Raw genomic sequence first — 18,671 nt, 5'->3', positions numbered from 1 at the left:
CCAACTTTTGCCTGGTACTCATTTTGTGTTCACCTTTTCATTCTTTGAAGTGGTGAAACAACCAATCCCGGGTATTGCGGTAAAAAATCCTACAACGCTCTTCTAGGATTTTTATGGTTTCAGATCTCACATTTGGTCCTTAATCCATGTTGAGTTTATTTTTGCATATGGTTTAAGAAAGTGGTGCTGTTTCATTCTTCTCCATGTAGCTGTCCAGTTTTCCCAACCACACTTATTGAAGACTCCCCTTTTCCTATTGCATATTCTTGCCTTCTTTCTCAAAGATTAATTGACCATACAACCATGGGTTTATTTCTGGGCTCTCAATTCTGTTTAATGCAAAATCTATTTAATGCAATCTCTATCAAAATACCACCAGCATTTTTCACAGAACTAGAACAAACAATCCTAAAATTTGTATGGAACCACAAAAGACCCTGAATAGCCAAAGCAATCTTAAAAAAGAAAAACAAAACTGGAGGTATCACAATCCCAGATTTCAAGCTATTCAAAGCTGTAGTAATCAAAACAGTATGGTACTGGCACAAAAATGTACACAAAGACCTAAAGAAAGTTTTAACATTGTTCATTTTTTTCAGGGCTAAAGTTATCAGTAGCAGTTATTTTTTTAAACATCAATTTATTCAAATTTTTGAAAAAAGAAGAGTCCTCTTAATTATAAAGCTGTTTTTATGTAAAAAGACAAAACATGTCGATAGCTTTGTTATTCTGCATAGAATTAGAATCTTTTTTAAACCATACATATCATTGGTTGTTTTGATTATGTACAATACGAAATGCACAATGAATATTAATTAAGACAAGGATGTTGGGCCTTTTCTCATTTAGAAATATCAGTTTCTCATTAACTAGGCAAAAATTAGAATAGTCTTTGTTGTCACTACTCCTAGAGTAAATCACAGAATCTGTAGAAAACACCCTCTTTGTCTTCACCAGGAGTTCCATTGTCTTGGGTCTTAATTTCCTTTTGGACAAACCCTTCCTTTTCTGTTAATTGTCTTCCCTTTACTCCTCCAAATTCGTTCTCCACCATTCTCTACCCTGTTGTGTACCCAGGGAGGCTAACTATTATGCTGTGCATCAAATGGATTCCCTTACCCTTTGGCTTTGTGAATTTATCCAAAGGAGGCACTGGCAGGAGTTAAGAGGATGGGAGAAGAGAGAATTCAGGGCACTTATCCCCTTGGCTCTCTCTCTCTAAGAGATGTTGGGTTGACAATGGCTACTAGGTGGCTCTTACCTAAGTTTATAGGTCTTGCCAGATTTCAGTAACTTCTTGTTTTGTCCTTTTAGTAGTGGTACTGGCTTCCTGCTATTACCAATTTTAGGATGAGTTTCGCTTTTCCCTGCTCACACTTTTGTAAATAGTCCAGTCATTAAACTCTCTTGATTAACCCCTTTTGGCTATACTCTCTGTTTTTTTTTTTTTTGTTTGTTTGTTTTTTCTTACCAGAATCCTGGCTGATTGACTCATCTCCTTCCTCTCACCTGACTACCTCATTCCCAGTCAGAATGGCTAAAATGAATGAATCAGGAGACTATAGATGCTGGAGAAGATGTGGAGAAACGGGATCCGCCTTGCCTTGCTGATGGGAATGCAAACTGGTGCAGCCACTCTGGGGAATACTATGGAGGTTCCTAAAAAACTAAAAATAGAACTACTTCAACGATCCAGCAATTGCAGTTAGGTACTTATCCAAAGGGTAAAAAATACAGATTCCAAGGGGTTTATGCACCCCAATGTTTATAGCAGCATTATCAACAATAGCCAAAGTATGGAGAGAGCCCAAATGTCCATCAACTGATGAATGGATAAAAACGATGTAGTATAGGGGTGCCTGGGTGGCTCAGTTGGCTAAGCGTCAGACTTCAGCTCAGGTCATGATCTTGCAGTCCGTGAGTTCGAGCCCGGCGTCGGGCTCCGTGCTGACAGCTCAGAGCCTGGAGCCTGCTTCTGATTCTGTGTCTCCCTCTCTCTCTGCCCCTCCCCTGCTTGTGCTCTCTCTTGGTCTCTCAAAAAATAAATAAATGTTAAAAAAAATTAAAAAAATATGTCATATATATATAATACAATATTATTCAGCCATCAAAAATAATGAAATCCTGCCATTTATAGGTTCCATGTGGATGGAGCTAGAATGTATTATAGTAAGCAAAATAAGTCGATCACAGAAAGACAAATACCAAATGATTTCACTCATATGTGGAATTTAAGAAACCAAATAGATGAACATATGGTGGGGGGGGGGGTGGAGAATAGAAGGAAATAAACCACAAGAGACTTTTAATAATAGAGAACAAACTAAAAATCAACAAAAAAGGTTGAAGGAGGGAGGTGGGAAGGGGGTGAGCTAAATAGGTGATAGCTTTAAGAAGACCACTTGTGATGAGCACTAGGTGTTGTATGTTAAGTGATGAATCACTGAATTCTACTACTTAACCAACATTGCATTGTATGTTAACCAATTGAAATTTAAATAAAAATTAAAAAAAAACCCAGAATCTATGAAATACAGTAAATTTTTGTCATTCCTCCTTCCTAATCTGTTTTTCCTAATGTGTTCCCTATCTCAATTAGTGTCACTGTCATTCTCCACAGCTCTAGATTGAGAACTGGCAACAGTGTTGCTATGTAACGACTATGGTTAAGTAAATGAGATTATTTTCTATAATCTGGATTGGTTTGATCCAATCAGTTAAAAGGCCTTAAGGGCATGATTGAGGTTTCCCAGAGAAAGCAGAAATTCTGCCTGTGGAATTTCTGCCATTGTCAGCTCCTACTTTAGAGTTTTCAGCCTGCATTTTCTCATGGCCTGCTCTACGGCATGCAGACTTGCCTAGCCAGCCCCCATAATTGCATAAACCAATTCCTTGCTATAAATTTCTCTCTCTCTTCACCTTTCACACTTAGACACCATGTCTTGAAAATGAATCTTTATTACGATCTCATAAATTTGTCTTCTTCTTTCATGTTGACAGCTTGCTTAGCTTTTATCATCTCTTGCCTTGACTGTAGTGACAGCATCTTAACTGAAATAAACTCTGCTGCAAGTATTCTCCAGCTCCAACTCAGCATTCACATTCTTTTCCTAGCCTATTTGATAAACTCTTACAAAAATTAGTCTCTTATGATTCTGGAATCTAGAATTCCAAAATCAAGGTCGCAGCAAGGTCATGCTCCCTCCAAGGCTGCGGTTAGGGGCGTGGGGGAAGGTTCTGTCCCTTGCCTCTCTCCCAGCGTATGGTGGTTGCTAGCAATCCTTGGTGTTCCTTGGCTTATAGACACATTAATTCAATCTCTGTCTTTGTCTTCACATGGTGTTCTCCCTGTGTGTCTGTGTTGATAAACTCATTTTCATCCTTTAAAACCTAGCCCAATGTTGCCTCCTCCTGGAAGCATTTCTAAACCTCAATGAATATATTTCATATTTTTAATTAAAGCATTTTTTTAAAAAAGGATTTGGACATGGTGGTTGAAATTCCCTACTTTATATCATTAAAAAACAATAGAATTTACAGTATCTATTGGCAACAAATAAAAACATAAGGATAAATGTCTTTAATCATTTAAAAACTTAAAGATCGACTTAAAATTCTTTCATATTGTGCTACAATATCTAGACCTGAGCTACTTTAGCTCCATAAATTCTAACGAGAGCAATTGGTTTTTACAAAATTTTATGATTTATAAATTATTAACATGTGGGAATTTAACACCAAAAGTTACATTTTGATTTCAAATATAAGCTGAGAGCTGTGTCCAGAAAATGAAGGAAGCAGAACTACACAATGAACAAGAATAGATGTTGGAGTCAGGAGAGGAATCCTATTGTTAGAAAAAAGCACAACACAAGTTACAAATAAAAAATGCATCATTTATTAAAATTATTGAGTATGCTATGGATCATTTTAAATATAAATTTAGAATCAGTTTTTATTGTAATTTCTAATCAGAAATGATTTTGACATTCCCTTATGTTTGAGTTGTATATGCAAACTTAGTTTATACCTTAAAGTACATAAATACCAGGTTTAGGAATTGACACCATGAAAAACATTTGGATGTATTAAGTGATATTTTAGCATGTCTAGACTATGTTTAAATAATTTCTTTCATAGCCAGAAGAAAAATCTTAAGAAGAAAATAAACATGCACCACAAGTTCATGTGGGAATGTTTGTCCCACTAGAAGTATATAAATGGTATCCATTAAGAGTTTATAATTGCAGAAATATGGAAATGTGGATTTTACAATTCACATTATGATACTATGTGCAATCTAATTTTAGGATGACAAATTGGAAATTTGCCTCTGTTTCCACAAATCAGAAACACTCAGATATTAACATTTCAGTGCCATTTTCTATACAATGAAACAAATGAACTATACTTTTGAATATACCTTATACTTTGGGGCTCAATAAAGTTATTTTGATTTTAAATGAAAAAATGTAGACCATAAACATTTAATTTTTCATGGGTTGGCTCTTGTGCAAAAACCTCTGGCTCCCCACAGAATTATACACAAATGAGCAAATGTTCTAGCAGAACCAAATTGCCCTCTCCACCATTTGTGCCAATTCCCTCATAAACACACTTTCAGCCCTTTACAAAGAAAAGAAGAAACTTCTCAGGGTTGTGATGACAAATTCAGTTGGATGACAGTGGAAGGATTACATGGGAAAGGAGATAATGTAGTGATGGGAGAAAAAGGTTTACTCCAACCTTCTCAGGCCCACAGTAATGTTCACTCAGGATCACTGTTAAATCTTTTTGACAGAAGATTAAGTGTAGGCAGTACATGGAGCACAAAAGAGAGCTACATTCTAAATCAACAAATAATGGATCAGGATAGACATGTGCAAAATCACTAGGATCTGAGGCCAGCAAGGCTTAACTGTAACCTGACTGAAGGTATTAAACAAGCTAAAGAAAGAATTTGTCAATCAGAAGGATTATTGGTTAGCAACAGAAGCACAGACAACATGACAGAAAGAGAAATTTTGAGGCTTTTCAAGTAAGTGTCTTATTTGGACAGAAAGTCCAATGTTTTACATTTTCAACAAAGTAACAAAATAAAAAAATGATGTATAAAAATCAGCTGTTTTAAAAAGAAAACAACAGCATGTTAATATCTGATCTGATTGTATAATACATAGTTAATTTGGATCCATAACTAGACTTTGTTATTGTCTAAATGTAATTTCATAGTACAAGCCATATCAACTCATATAGTTCCCATTGTGTGATTAGTTTGATTATGGAACTTTTTTGGATTGCTGATCCCTCTGCTGGGTCCTGATCCTTATGTGTCCTGACTCATCCTCTCTTCTACCCTCTAGATCCAGGCCTTTGTTAGGCCTCTAAATCCTACTTAATTTCTTCATTCTCTACTCCCTTGGTGTCCCCTTGACATCAATTTTTCCTCCAGCCTGTTACTTCTTCTTCTTAATTAATTGAAACTTTCAGTTTTTTTTTTTTTTTTTTGCTGTTTCTACCAATTCCTATGTAAGATTGTTTTTATAAATTTTACTTCCTAGCATGATCATAATCCAACCTTTGGTTTTCCAAAAGCACTTTGTAAAGGGAATGAGAAACCATTCTCCTGCCTCTTGTTTCCCAAATCCATCCCCAATTCCCCAGCTTAGGGAGGGGAACCACTCGAGGGGAACCACTGGTTCCATAGGGGCCAGAGATGAGAGGAATAATTATCCTTTCTTTATGAACTCTTTTGCTGGGAGTTTTGGCATCTGTGATCATTGTAGTTTTCTTTATTCCATCTTTGTCTGGTTTTGGTACCAAAGTGACCTTTGTAGGTTATTACTGCTTGACCCACTTGGGGCTGTTTCTTCAACTTTCTGCTGTCCACAAGTTCCTGGTTCTCAGAATTCTTAGAAAGACCTCCTCCAGTACAGGTTGCTGAATCCATCCATAGGAATAAGCACATAGATAAGGTGGTTCTCAGAGGCCATCTACCAAAGCCTTCAGTGTGAACTTAATGGGCTATTGTGGGGCAGGGCTGGGAGGAAGGGTGAGGAAGAGCTAATCCACACCCTTTCTGCACAGGGATACTCCCAGCACAGGTTTCTATGCTAGCTCAGCACTACGCATGTCTGTGAGTCACTCCCTCTCAGCACTTGGAGCAAAATGCTGGGCCTCTCCCAAAATTCAGGTCACACCCTCTAACCATATGGGTGATTCCCTGTGTGTCCTCTTCTCACTGGCTTTAGGGAAGAAGGACTACTCAAAAGCTGAAGGAGAGAGGAATGGGAGAAGGATAATTGCTATCTTGCAAATGTTGCTTTCCCCCTCAGAGGTCTCTAGCTCTCTTAACAGTAATGGGGGCTAGGTTTTGATAGGTTTTCTGCAAGGTATCCTCTTATTAAATCCCGTGGGAGTGATGGGCTCTACATGGCCATTACTTTGAACTTAAAATGGAGCAGATTCCACAGAAATTCTGGTACCTTCCTGGTGGGGAGTAGGGCAAGGGTATTCTTTAGTAACTCCATGCATCTTAGTCTCTTTAGCCTGCTGTAACAAAAATACCATAAACTGGGTGATTTATAAACAACATACATTTATTTTGTATAGTTCTGGAGACTAGGAAGTCCAAGATCAAGGTGCCAACAAATTCAGTATCTGGCTAGGGCTTGCCTCCTGGTTCATAGGTGGCTGGCTTCTTATAATTTCATATGGTAGAAGGGGCAAGGGAGTTCTCTGGGGTCTTTTCTATAAAGGCACTAACTATTCATGAAGGTTCCACCTTCATGACCTAAGTACCTCCTAAAGGCCCTACCAATAAATACCATTACCTTGGGCTTTATGACTTAACATGAATTTGTGTGTGTGTGTGTGTGTGTGTGACAAATATTCAATCTATAGCACCTGGAGAGCAGGACAGGATTACCTGTATCAACAGATAGTATCTGTTATTTCATCCTTGCTGGCCTAGTCTGTATGCTAAATGTATAGTCCATCCTGACTAGGCTGAAGAATGGAGAGACAGGTTAATATGCACATCTCTACCTGTCCAGATGCCTCACATTCTCTTTCTTTTCTTTCCCAATTTTCCTGAATCAAACTATTACTATTCTTCTACCTAGTCACACTTGTCAGCAACATAGGTTATAAGGTTTTCCAACTTGAAAAATCATACAACTGCCCAACAGGATCCCAGTACTTAGGCGTTCAGAGACAACAGTTTATTAAATGGACTTAATTCAATGGACAGCATATCAGTACAGAAATAGGCTGTTTGATCTTGCTAAAAGCTCCAATTTCGCGTAAAATGTAAAGTGGTAGGGAAGATTATGGTCTTTAACTCTTTGTTTCCCTCCTAGCCTTATGTAAATTCTCCTTTATATGCAGAATTAAAAAGGGATGTGAAATGGGGCACCCAGGTGGCTCATTGGTTAAGCGTGGCGCTCTTGATTTCAGCTCATGTCATCTCATGATTTGTGAGATTGAGCCCTGAGTGGGGCTCTGCGCTGACAGCATTGACAGAGCCTGCTTGGGATTCTATCTTTCCCTCTCTCTGCCTCTTCCCCAGTTGTGCTCCTGGGTTCGTGCTCTCTCTCCTTCTCTCTCAAAATAATAAACACTAAAAAAAAAGGGATGTGAAAGGAATTTTTTCTACAACTCTTGAACCCCCCAGCCAGATAAAATACTAGTAAATGGATTAGAGTTGGGAGAAGAAAAGTTGCAGAGATTTCTTTCATGAGAATTGTTGTTGGTTTGTGGATCCCCACCTTTAACTCCAAAAGAGTGTGTGTTTGGGGGTGAGGGAACATTGGGTTAGGATGTTTCCATTTAACCTTAGACTAGTGAGGCCTCAAGGGAGCTACTTGGAGAATTTGAAATATGGTCCCTGCAATTGAGAGATACGGAGGGCTGGTGCCTGACTCAGGCATGGGAGGACTACAGCAGACTGTGGAGTGTAGGCTGACTCCCTCTGGGATATCCAAGAAGGGCTGATAGCTTTGATGGTAGAAGTAGCAGAATAGTTACACAGAGATTGGCCTGCGCTTCCAAAGGTTGTTATGTAAGGTACTTATGATCATTTCCTATACAGGGGATTTGAGCCATGAGGGAAAGGGGGAAAACTGGCCTGGGGTTGTCTTGAGACCCTTCCTCCAAGCCAAGTGAGCACCTGGGAGAGGATTAGGAGACTAGCAGGAAAAAGCAGAAGAGTACCACAGAGGTGCCTGGCTGGCTCAGTCTGTAGAGGGTGCAACTCTTGATCTTGGGGTTATGAGTTTGAGACCCAGTTGGTTGTAGAGACTATATAAAAATAAAATCTTAAAACAAAAACAAAAACAAAAACAAAAATATACCACAGTATGTCTGGAAACTGGTGAAGGAATCTAAATGACCACTTGGAATAGAGATGTCTCTATTCACTTTAAGGAAACTATATAGGAAAGATGTCTCCAGAAAAGTGAATGTTGCACAGAAGAAAGACATGATCAAACATTCACAGGTACAGAAAACACAAAGCCAATTTATGACAGTATCAACTTATGTTAAAACCGTTCTCTCCTCTATTTTCTTCTTTTCTCTTCCCTTCGTCCCCACTCCTTCCCTACTTCTGGATTCAGCTAGAAGTAGGTCTTAGGTAGGGGGGTAGGGAATAATTTACCACCACATAATGCATTGTAAAGATATGGTAGGCTTAATTCATAAATTGTGTCTTGATTACAAGTTATGCTCCTTCAATTTAGTGGTTTAATATGTACTCCGACTGCAGGGGACCCAGGCGAGCTATCCCAGGAACTACCTCCTTGTCTCAATAGGGCCTACCATACTGTTTCGTTCACTTATGAATATTAGGAGAGCTTTCAATTTCCCTATGAATATGTTCACAAAGTCATTATGGAAATTCACAGTCATGTATAGAGGTAAATCGAAAAGCCACAGCACCATGTGATAAGCCCATATCCAGTGAAACAGTTACTCAGGCTGGGGGCCCCAATGTCAGCAAATTAGAAAGTCATTTAGGCATTGGGCAAACTTTTTTTTTTTTTTTTTTTTTTCAGACGGCCATTCCTGCAACCTGGTGAGCTCTGCTAACTGCATGGCCCATTCTGTCTTGGACACTAGGGACAAACTTCCTTTCTAGGAGAAAGTTGAAACTCCTAATGTTGGCTTGAATTTCCAGAAAAACCCAATCCAGGCCTTGTGGAGTTCCCTCGCTTTCCCGTCTATCAGCTTGGGCTGAACCAGTTTTTCTAATAAGGTTGCGATGCAGTAAAACAACACCCTGACTTAAAGCCTTCACCTCACCTCGGGAGTGAGTAGCGCGGTGACGTCACGGCGCCCGGGCGCGCCCCGCCCCCGCCCGGCTCAGCGCCAGGGGACGCTAGAGGGCTGGGGCTCCTTGGCAACCATTTGCTCCGCCCCTCCCGCCCCCTCCGCCTCCGCCCCTTTAACCTTTAGGGTGCACGGGCACAGAGTCCTTCACACTCTTTCCCCTTTCCCCCTCCCCTTTCCCCACCCCCCGTGCCCAAGTCTCCGGGCCGGAAGTGAAGATGGCGGCTGCGGCGCCTTCTGGCGCGGCTTCAGCGGAGCTGGTGATCGGCTGGTGCATATTCGGCCTCTTATTACTGGTAGGGGAGGTGCTCATAGTTTTCCCAGTGTTTGGACTGGTGGGAGAGAGGGAGGGGCCGGTCGGCCCGGCAGCTGGTCTGTTAGGGCCTGGGAGACCCTCCTCGTCCCGCCCCACCCCCCTTTTAGTTTGGACTGTTGGGGGCTCCTCTGCTCCGGGGCGGGGCCTGCTCTCGGAGTGGGTACGGAGGCACTGATTTCCGGCTGCTTTTGATGTATTTTCCCTGATGACGTCTAGTATTGTAGGTTTCCATTATCGAAACTCTTACCCTCATCCCTCACTAGAGCACTGGGGCGGGTGGACTTTGGGAACGGAGGAGACCCTCCGGGTTCAGAAGGGAGAAGTGACCCCTGGTCCCCACGTGAGACGGGAGCACAAGGTGTGGGGCAGCAGCGCCTGATCTTTGCAAGTTCAGTAGGCGCTGGCCTTGATCTGGCAGGAGGCCTCTGCTTCCCAAAATTGTTTGTCCGTGTTCCCTACCCTTGGGATTATTAAGTCTGCAACCTTCTGTACCGATTGTGCGATGCTTTGATGACGTGAGGTGTTCCTTCTGACTTCCCGGTTTCACATTCCTTTTCAGTCTTTTGTGGTAGATGTAGAAACCTATGTAGGGAAGAGCTGTAGCCCTCTTTACTGCCATTATCAGGGTGTGTATATACTAAAATGTATCTGACCTCAGGTACCACCTTTCCCAGTCGTCTTACTCCTGTTTAGTGATCAAAACGTGGGCCTAAATAGCCCAAATGGCCTAGTTTTTACTTTACTGCCTCATATTAAAATCCTTGGGCTTATTTTATTTGGGGGTCCAATTTATTTCTCTCCATAACCCTCCCCATTCTCACTCTCCTTATCCTGTTGGGTACTTTGTGTCCCAAAGTATTTTGCTGCTTTGCAATTACTAAAACAGAAAACAAAAATCAGCCCCTAAAACTGCTAACTTCAGTTCTGGAAATCAAGACTTGTTAGATTCCACTACAATGTCTGCAAGCCGGGTAGTATGTTTTGCTGGTAAATGTCTCAGAAAAAATGCTACAAAGAAAAAAATGTGAAAACTTATGGAAAATTATCTCTTGCTACCTTCACTCTCCCAGAAAATAATACTGCCTTTACACTGGAACGTACTTTATTTACTCTTCTTGGTGGAGAAAATGGAAACTAGAGAGGGTGGCCATGTCTCCAAAGCCCATCCAGTCTTGTACTTACGGAGTTCCTCGCGTTCAGGAGTTCCTGAACAGACTATCATATTCAGTTGGTTTAGAAGCAAAAAAATGAGCATGTAACCAGTATCAAAGTCTAGCAGGAATATCTTGGCAGTTATCGATTAATAAACATTTAATGTATATGAGTTGTGCTATAAATTGTGGGAGGATGTAAACAAAACAAAGTAGCTTTTTTTTTTTTTTAATTTTTTTTTCAACGTTTTTTATTTATTTTTGGGACAGAGAGAGAGACAGAGCATGAATGGGGGAGGGGCAGAGAGAGAGAGGGAGACACAGAATCGGAAACAGGCTCCAGGCTCGGAGCCATCAGCCCAGAGCCTGACGCGGGGCTCGAACTCACGGACCGCGAGATCGTGACCTGGCTGAAGTCGGACGCTTAACCGACTGCGCCACCCAGGCGCCCCAAAACAAAGTAGCTTTTAAGTGGGCCTGAAGATAGGTGGGAAAACAAAAATTCTTAAAATAGGTATTGTAAGTACTGAAAACCAAAGTATGATTTTATAAATGATATAGCACTTCAGAGAACAGAGAGTAATATCAAAAGAAGGTGGAATTGAGGTAGACATTGGATGGATGAATAAAGGAAGTCATTGAAATTGGTGATGATACACCAGGAAAAAAAAATAAAATGAGAAGGGAATTGAGTTTGAAACTAAATGTTGGAACAGGAAAAAATTAGTAATAAGGGCTGTCGTTTAATTTTCTGCAAATTTCTATAATTCCTGGCTTATTAGAAGAGAGCTAGATTTTTTTTTATTATTTTTATTAAAAAAATTTTTTTTAATATATGAAATTTATTGTCAAATTGGTTTCCATACAACACCCAGTGCCCATCCCAAAAGATGCCCTCTTCAATACCCATCACCTACCCTCCCCTCCTTCCCACCCCCCATCAACCCTCAGTTTGTTCTCAGTTTTTAAGTCTCTTATGCTTTGGGAGAAAAGAGCTAGATTCTTATGTCTGCTTTTGCATTCAGTCTTTGAAATGTTATTTTGGTTGAAGTGTATGAAGAAAATCCCGTTTTAGTGGTACCTCGCAGAGGAGTATTTTTTAGGTAATTGTGGATATTCTTAAATATGACACCAAAACTCAATAAATAGAAGCTTTCTAAAGGTTAGTTGAAATAATGGAATCTGAAACCCTGTGAATAAACTTCATTCTGTTACAGTAAAATTTGTTGATCCCTGTTGCACTTGAATGGATCTTTCTGCCCCATGCATGGTTTTATAACATCATGCATTGATTATTTGGAAAATACTGGTTCACTGAGTGATGCAGATATTCCAAATATGGATATATTTCAATATATAATGTTAACATATCACATTCATTATTATTACCACTGATCTTGTCAGAAGAAATGTTCCAGAAATAAGTACTGAGAAACTGTCAAGCCCACAGTTGTGGATACAAGTTTTCCAAAATTCTGAGTTTCATTTAAACTCTTGAATTTTATCTTTGGGAACACATACTGTCAGGTTTTGTTTTGTTTTGGTTTTTTCCTCTTGAGGTGATAGGTTCTGTTCATTTCAACAAAATATGCCGAATGTCCAAGTCTGAATAACCATAATCACACGTACTGTCAAGTCAAAGCGATATTCCTTTGAAACCCGTGCCTGACTTGGTTTTCAGCTCCTACATTACTCCTAAGAGATAGGCAGCACACCTTAACGTGCAGCAGCAGAAACTCCAGCCTAATCTTCGCAGTTTCCCCCATGGAGTATTAAAAAAGATTCAAGGGTTGAAGTTCAGTAAAGTTAATTTTTACTGTTTCATTAAGCACAGTCTTAAATTGTCCTCTGTGGGTGTGTATCTGGAGGTGAAGAATACAGTAACTACTGGCACAATTTGGTGCTGTTGTCTTGATTCATGCTTAATTTGCCAGCAGTTTTTACCCATGACTTATGCAACATGAGTGCAGATAGCAACATAGTGAAAAAGACAAATGACTTTTTAGTATTATGAGAATAGTTTTCAATTTGCAAATCCTTAGAAAGGGTTCTGGGACTGCCAGTGGTTGGAGGACTTCACACTTTGACAGCTGCTGCCAGTAATCTACTGAAGAATCGAACAGTAAGATTGACTTATTTGTGTGATCCTGGGCAAACAGAATGGACTTCAGTTTCTTCTGCCACATGAGGAATGGTTAGATTTAGTCCTCCAAGCCTATAATCTAACTACCTATGTTTACTATATGAAATCTAAACCTTTCTATATAAGTCCCCCAAGATCCTCAATTGCATTTCCCTTTGCTATATAAGACAGAGACTTCGTTTCTGTAAAGCAAGTTTATTCTTGTTATTCAAAGTGACCATCACCTTGTTAGATATACTAACAAGGGAACTTGTTAGATATACTAAATATAAGACCCCAGCCTTACTGACACGGAAAGGATCTATGCTCATTAGTTTAAGAAACATTCATCTGTTCTCATTCCTGCCTCTCCCCCAGTCATTGTCAACCTTAACTTCTCATCAAAGTCAACTAAGGAGTTTTAAAAAAGTCTACTGCCCAGACCAGTTAAATTAGAATCTTTTGGGAGGGGTTGGAGACTGCTCTAAACTTTTCTTTATAATTATTAACAAAATTGCATATTTCTTTTATGAAATGTTCTTAAGATGTTATTTCACATGACATTTGGTTTCATATGATGTAGTGACCTATGACAATTCATATGACAGTTGCTATTTGTGAAGCAGTTATTGTGGCCAGGCACTGTGCTAAACTCTTTACATCTTATTTAAGTCTTTACATCTTATTTAAGTCTTACAACCTTCTATGAAATATTCTTATTACTATTTTGTAGATGATGACATTTGATTTATTTTATAATGTAGTCACTACTGATAGATTTTACCCACATAAACAAAAAGCTCTTTGGGGTTCTCAGTTTTAAAACTATAAATATCTCCTGAGACCAAAAAATTCAGTATTCTCTGTCTTAACTATTTTGCTTGAGTTGCCCTTTCCCTACTTGTCTGTCTGGTTTTGGCAAACATCTTCCTTTGCAGTAATACCTATCACTTTGAACTTTGTAAAGTTCAGATCTTTTTGAAATCCATCAAAAAAATTACTGAATACTTTGTGTCAGGTCCTGCTAAGGATAGAATGATAAAGCTCAACTTGCAGTGGCTTCAAAATAATTTGAGGAATGTTTTAAATATTTGTGAATTCATTTAAAAACAAAAATGGTAAAATATTAATATAAATTAATGAAAAATGTTTTCCTAACACAAAAATAAATTCATAAATAGCCAGAATTTGACACTAGGTCTTATTTTTCCTCCAACATCCAGTTTCCAAAGTCTACATTCCCTTCTTACGTTATTTTTTCTGCTGTTCTGACACCAGCTGAAATATTAGTAATATGAAGGAATTACATGCAACAACTTGGATGGATTTCAAATGCATTATGCTAAGTGAAAGAAGCCAGACTCAGATGACATGCTATATAATATAGTACATTATGACATTCTAGAAAGGCAGAAGCTATCGGGACAGATAACAGTGGTGGAGAGTAGACAGAGGGGTTAACTACACAGGGGCAAAGGGGATTTTTCTGTGGTGGTGGAACTGTTCTTACATCTTGGTTGTGGTAGGGGAATTTGGAAGCTGTGAAACAAGTTGAGTGGTGGTGTTAGTTCAGTTCAGGCTCCTGAACTAGGATACCCGGAAAGGAAGTAACAGTGGAATCTGTTGAAGAGAGTGAAAGGACAAAACGACGCTTTTGTCCCAGAGCTCTTAATAGAGTTTATTTAAAACAATGGTTCTCTCTTATGGTTAAGTCATATTCCATTGCCATTTGCAACAACATGGATGGACCTAGAAGGTGAAATAAGCCAGAGGCATAAAGGCAAATACCATATGATTTCACTTGTATGTGGCATATAAAAAGCAAAACAAAAAACCAGAAACAGACCCATAAATACAGACAACAAACTGGTGGCTGCCAGAAGGGAGAGGGTGAGCAAAATGGGTGAAGGGGAGCGGAAGGTACAGGCTTCTAGTTATGGAATGAGTAAGTCATGAGGATGGAAGGTCTGCGATATTGTAATAGAGTTGTGTGGTTATAGATGGCAGCTACACTTGTGAGCATTGCATAGGGACTAGAATTGTAGAATCACTATGTTGTACACTGGAAACTAATGTAACATTGCATGTCAACACTACTTTAATAAAATAAAAAACAAAATAACAGTGGTTCTCAAATTTGGCTCAGATTGGAATCCTCAGGCTTTTTAAAAATGCTGTGGCCTGCAGGAACCTCACTCTGATTTGTGGGGACAGCATAAAGGTATTTAAAAACTGCCCAGGTGATTCTAACCCAGCCTAGGCTGAGAATCACTGGTTTAGTACCTATCTGTAATTCCCTACATTTGAGTAGAGGAGTTTCTCAAAATGTAGTTCTTGGACCAATAGCAGCCTCACTTGGAACTTGTTACAAAGGCACATTTTCTGGGCCCACTCCAGACCCCTGAATCTGAAACTCTGGGAGTGGGGCTTAGCATTTTTTACTATAACAACCCCTCCAGATGATTCTGATATTCCCTAAAATTAGAGAATCGTGAGCAAAGTCCTATGCTCTGTGTTAGTCATTAGAAAGGCATTGACAGCTATTAAGAGTACCTGGTGGATTAGAGATGTCATCCTCAGTACCTCTGAGTGTACTTTTATCACTGGAAAGTTCCTTGCAGTGCACATGTACTCATTTTTAATGTTCACGTTTCTTTGTTTAATGCCCTTTAAAATTTGAATTATATTATAACTTGTCGATTGCATCGTGATTATTGGCAGTTAGTCTTTTAGCTGAATGGTACCCTTGAACTGTCATAATGGGGCAGAAGTTAATTTCAATTCAAGTTATATTGTATTAGTCTGGAGAAATCCATAGGTAAAAAGTATGCAAAGCTAATTACAACTATGACATATGAGACCATTAATGATTGCAGTGTATTCAATGAGGATATATGTAACTGAGCACTGTTATCAATAACTTGTTTTTTGGTGTGTCTTTGCATCTAAGTGAGATTGTACTGCATTCATGAAATAGGCTTTGAAAATTATAAATCTAGAATAAGGTTATAAGAGGTAATGGACCTTCATTACACATGTAAAAGGACCTTCATTTGACATAGTTTCCCATTGGAAACTTTCAAACACATGCTAAAATCAGAGTTAGAGAATACATAGTGCAGTAGCAAAACATTTCTTTTTGTTCTCTTTCAGGCTATTTTGGCATTCTGCTGGGTATATGTTCGTAAATACCAAAGTCAGCGGGAAAGTGAAGTTGTCTCCACCATAACAGCAATTTTTTCTCTGGCAATTGCACTTATCACTTCAGCACTTCTACCAGTGGATATATTTCTGGTTTCTTACATGAAGAATCAAAATGGTACATTTAAGGTAATTACTATCGTACTTTAAGGTAATTACTATCATACTTGTGATTTTTTTTCCCCTTTCAAATTCTTGGCAAATAAGTGTTTAAGTTTAGTAGTCCAGTATATATTGTGCTTCTGTTGTTGTGTCTGGGAATCAGTGAGGGTGCACATGCAGCACAGAGGCTAAGAATGGGACAGCCAACATGGAAGACTAGAAGTGAACTGGTACTGATTCAACAACTCTGCAAGTGTGAAGAATACCTTTTGTTAATCCGAAAATATATTAAGTAATGCAGTAGGTTTTATTTTGTATCTCTCCTAGCTCCCTTGAAGTTTGAGTTGATTTACATTAATGCAGTAAATAATTTACAAGGGCTTTTTTTAGTGGTGGATCACAATTGCAGTCTGTTTCACATTGAGTACTTTGAGTCAGTATGGTATATGGAAAAGACCACTAAGCTAGCTGGGAGTTACAAGACCTGAGTTCTAGACTTGACTCTACTATCTAGGCTATATTTTGGTCAAATTAGTTAAGTTTTCTAGACTTCAAGTTCTTCATTTTTAAAATGAAGGATGTTGGACTGGAAGATTTCTGATTTCCTTTCCAATTATGCAAATTATTATTTAAAACATTTTTTTTAAATGTTTGTTTATTCTTTGAGATAGAGAGAGAGAGAGAGAGAGCACGAGCAGGAGAGGGGCAGGGAGAGGGAGACACAGAATCTGAAGCAGGTTCCAGGCTCCAGGCTGTCAGCACAGAGATTAATAAAACACATGAAGCTGCTCTTTTCATGGAGCTTACATTCTGTAAGATCAGGCCAACAGTAAACAGTCAAAACAAGTGAATTTCATGTTGATACATTCTGTGAGGAAATATAATAGATTGATGTGAAAGTTTAAGTTGTGGGTAATTCAGATAGGGGCACAGGAAGGCCAGATTGCTGGAACAGATTACTTGAGATGAGACCTGGATAAGGAGAAGCCAGTCAGGTGAAGAACCAGAGGGAAAAGCCTGTGGGGAGAGGAAACAGCAAATACAGAAGCTCGAGATGAGTTTGGCCTATTTGTGGTATTGTGGTGTTGCACTTTGGTACTAGCTGAGATTAAGACGAGGCCTGGTGGATTGTTTATGACCTTAAGTCATGTTAATAGAACTGTATTTTGGACAAATTACCTTCAAAATGCCTATTGTATATATAAAAGTGGAGGTATCAAGTTGGGAGTTGGAAGTGTTGTTGAGAGGTGTAGGGAGAGGGGTAGAGAAGTGACCGCTGGCTTTGGTCAGTGGTAAGCAAGGAACAAGATAGTTTCAGTGGAGCACATGGGTGGTCAGGTTGGAGTGGGTTAACTCTGGATGGGAGGTGAGGAAGTGGTGATAGGGAATGAGGAAAACTTTTTGAGAACTTTTCCTAAGGGAAAAGTTTCCCTTTTCCCTTTTCCTCCTAAGGGATTAGGAGGTGGGATCAAGAGAGGTGTTATTTGTGGTGGTTATGCGTATTATCCCTGTGCTTGATGGAAGTTACTAGAGTTGGTATACTTTAGGATTCAGTACAGTGGGAGAAATTTTTGAGAGGGAAGATAGGATATCATTGCAGGGACAGTGTTCTTGAGAAAGCAGAGGAGTTGGAGATCTAAATGTGAAAGGATTGGCCATAAATAGGACTATAGGTACTTGGCTGGAGGAAGGACTAACATTTGAATACAGATGGAGGTAGGTGTTAGATTTGGTAGTAAGTTGAGTAAGCTCCTGTCTTACGGCTCCAAATTATTTTAGGGAACTCCAAGTCAGCACTTTTTAGGCATTGACATTTTGTGCTGGTTTATCTTTGTTGTGGGGGTTATCCTGTGCATCATAGACAGTTAACACATCTTTGCTTCTATACACAAATGCCAGTAGCACACTGACACTCCCCCCTACCCCCTGGGTCTCCATTGCCAAATGCCCATGGGAGCCAGAGTCACCCCTGAATAAAAACTACGGCCTAAGGTAAGAATACCAGGTAAAATCGAGGTGGGTTGTGTAGTTTTGGGTTGGGCTGATCATTTCAAAGTGTCATCTTGAAGAATAGAAAGAAAAGTTTACATACATGATCCACTATATCTTTGTTCTATGGAATTTCTATTTTCCTTTCATCTCAAGTGGTCTTTAATATTCTCTAGTATTAGTTCTTGGGTCTTCAATGACTCTGTAGTTTCTTTTGGTCTCTACCTTGGGAGGCAGTGGTCTACAAAATGTATCAAGGGCATAGCGGTTCTCAAAATGTAAAAGAAGGAAGGTTTCATAAACTAAGCTCTTTTGACAGTATATACCTTGGAGGCAAAACTGTATAAAAGCCATATGCACTAATAGTACTGGAATGATGTATATTTTACACATATTTTTAGCTTTAAAATAGTAACAGAAATATTTTCTTCTTGCCATAAGATTTGGTTAAACAAAAGAA

General features: G+C 39.3%; 1 protein-coding gene across 1 annotated transcript; it reads left to right on the top strand.

Annotated features, from left to right (window-relative positions):
- The first annotated feature begins 9,418 nt into the window (after positions 1–9,418).
- On the top strand, positions 9,419–18,643 carry LMBRD1 (LMBR1 domain containing 1). Its single transcript, XM_049653876.1, has 2 exons — positions 9,419–9,626; positions 16,073–18,643. The coding sequence occupies exons 1-2, from the start codon at positions 9,549–9,551 to the stop codon at positions 16,268–16,270; spliced, it is 276 nt and encodes a 91-aa protein (XP_049509833.1). The 5' UTR covers positions 9,419–9,548; the 3' UTR covers positions 16,271–18,643.
- The last annotated feature ends 28 nt before the right edge of the window (positions 18,644–18,671 follow it).

The sequence above is a fragment of the Panthera uncia genome (genome assembly GCF_023721935.1).
Source record: "Panthera uncia isolate 11264 chromosome B2 unlocalized genomic scaffold, Puncia_PCG_1.0 HiC_scaffold_24, whole genome shotgun sequence".
Lineage (NCBI taxonomy): Eukaryota > Metazoa > Chordata > Mammalia > Carnivora > Felidae > Panthera > Panthera uncia.
Note: the sequence above shows the minus strand (reverse complement) of the source record. Positions and strands in the feature narration are given on the sequence as shown.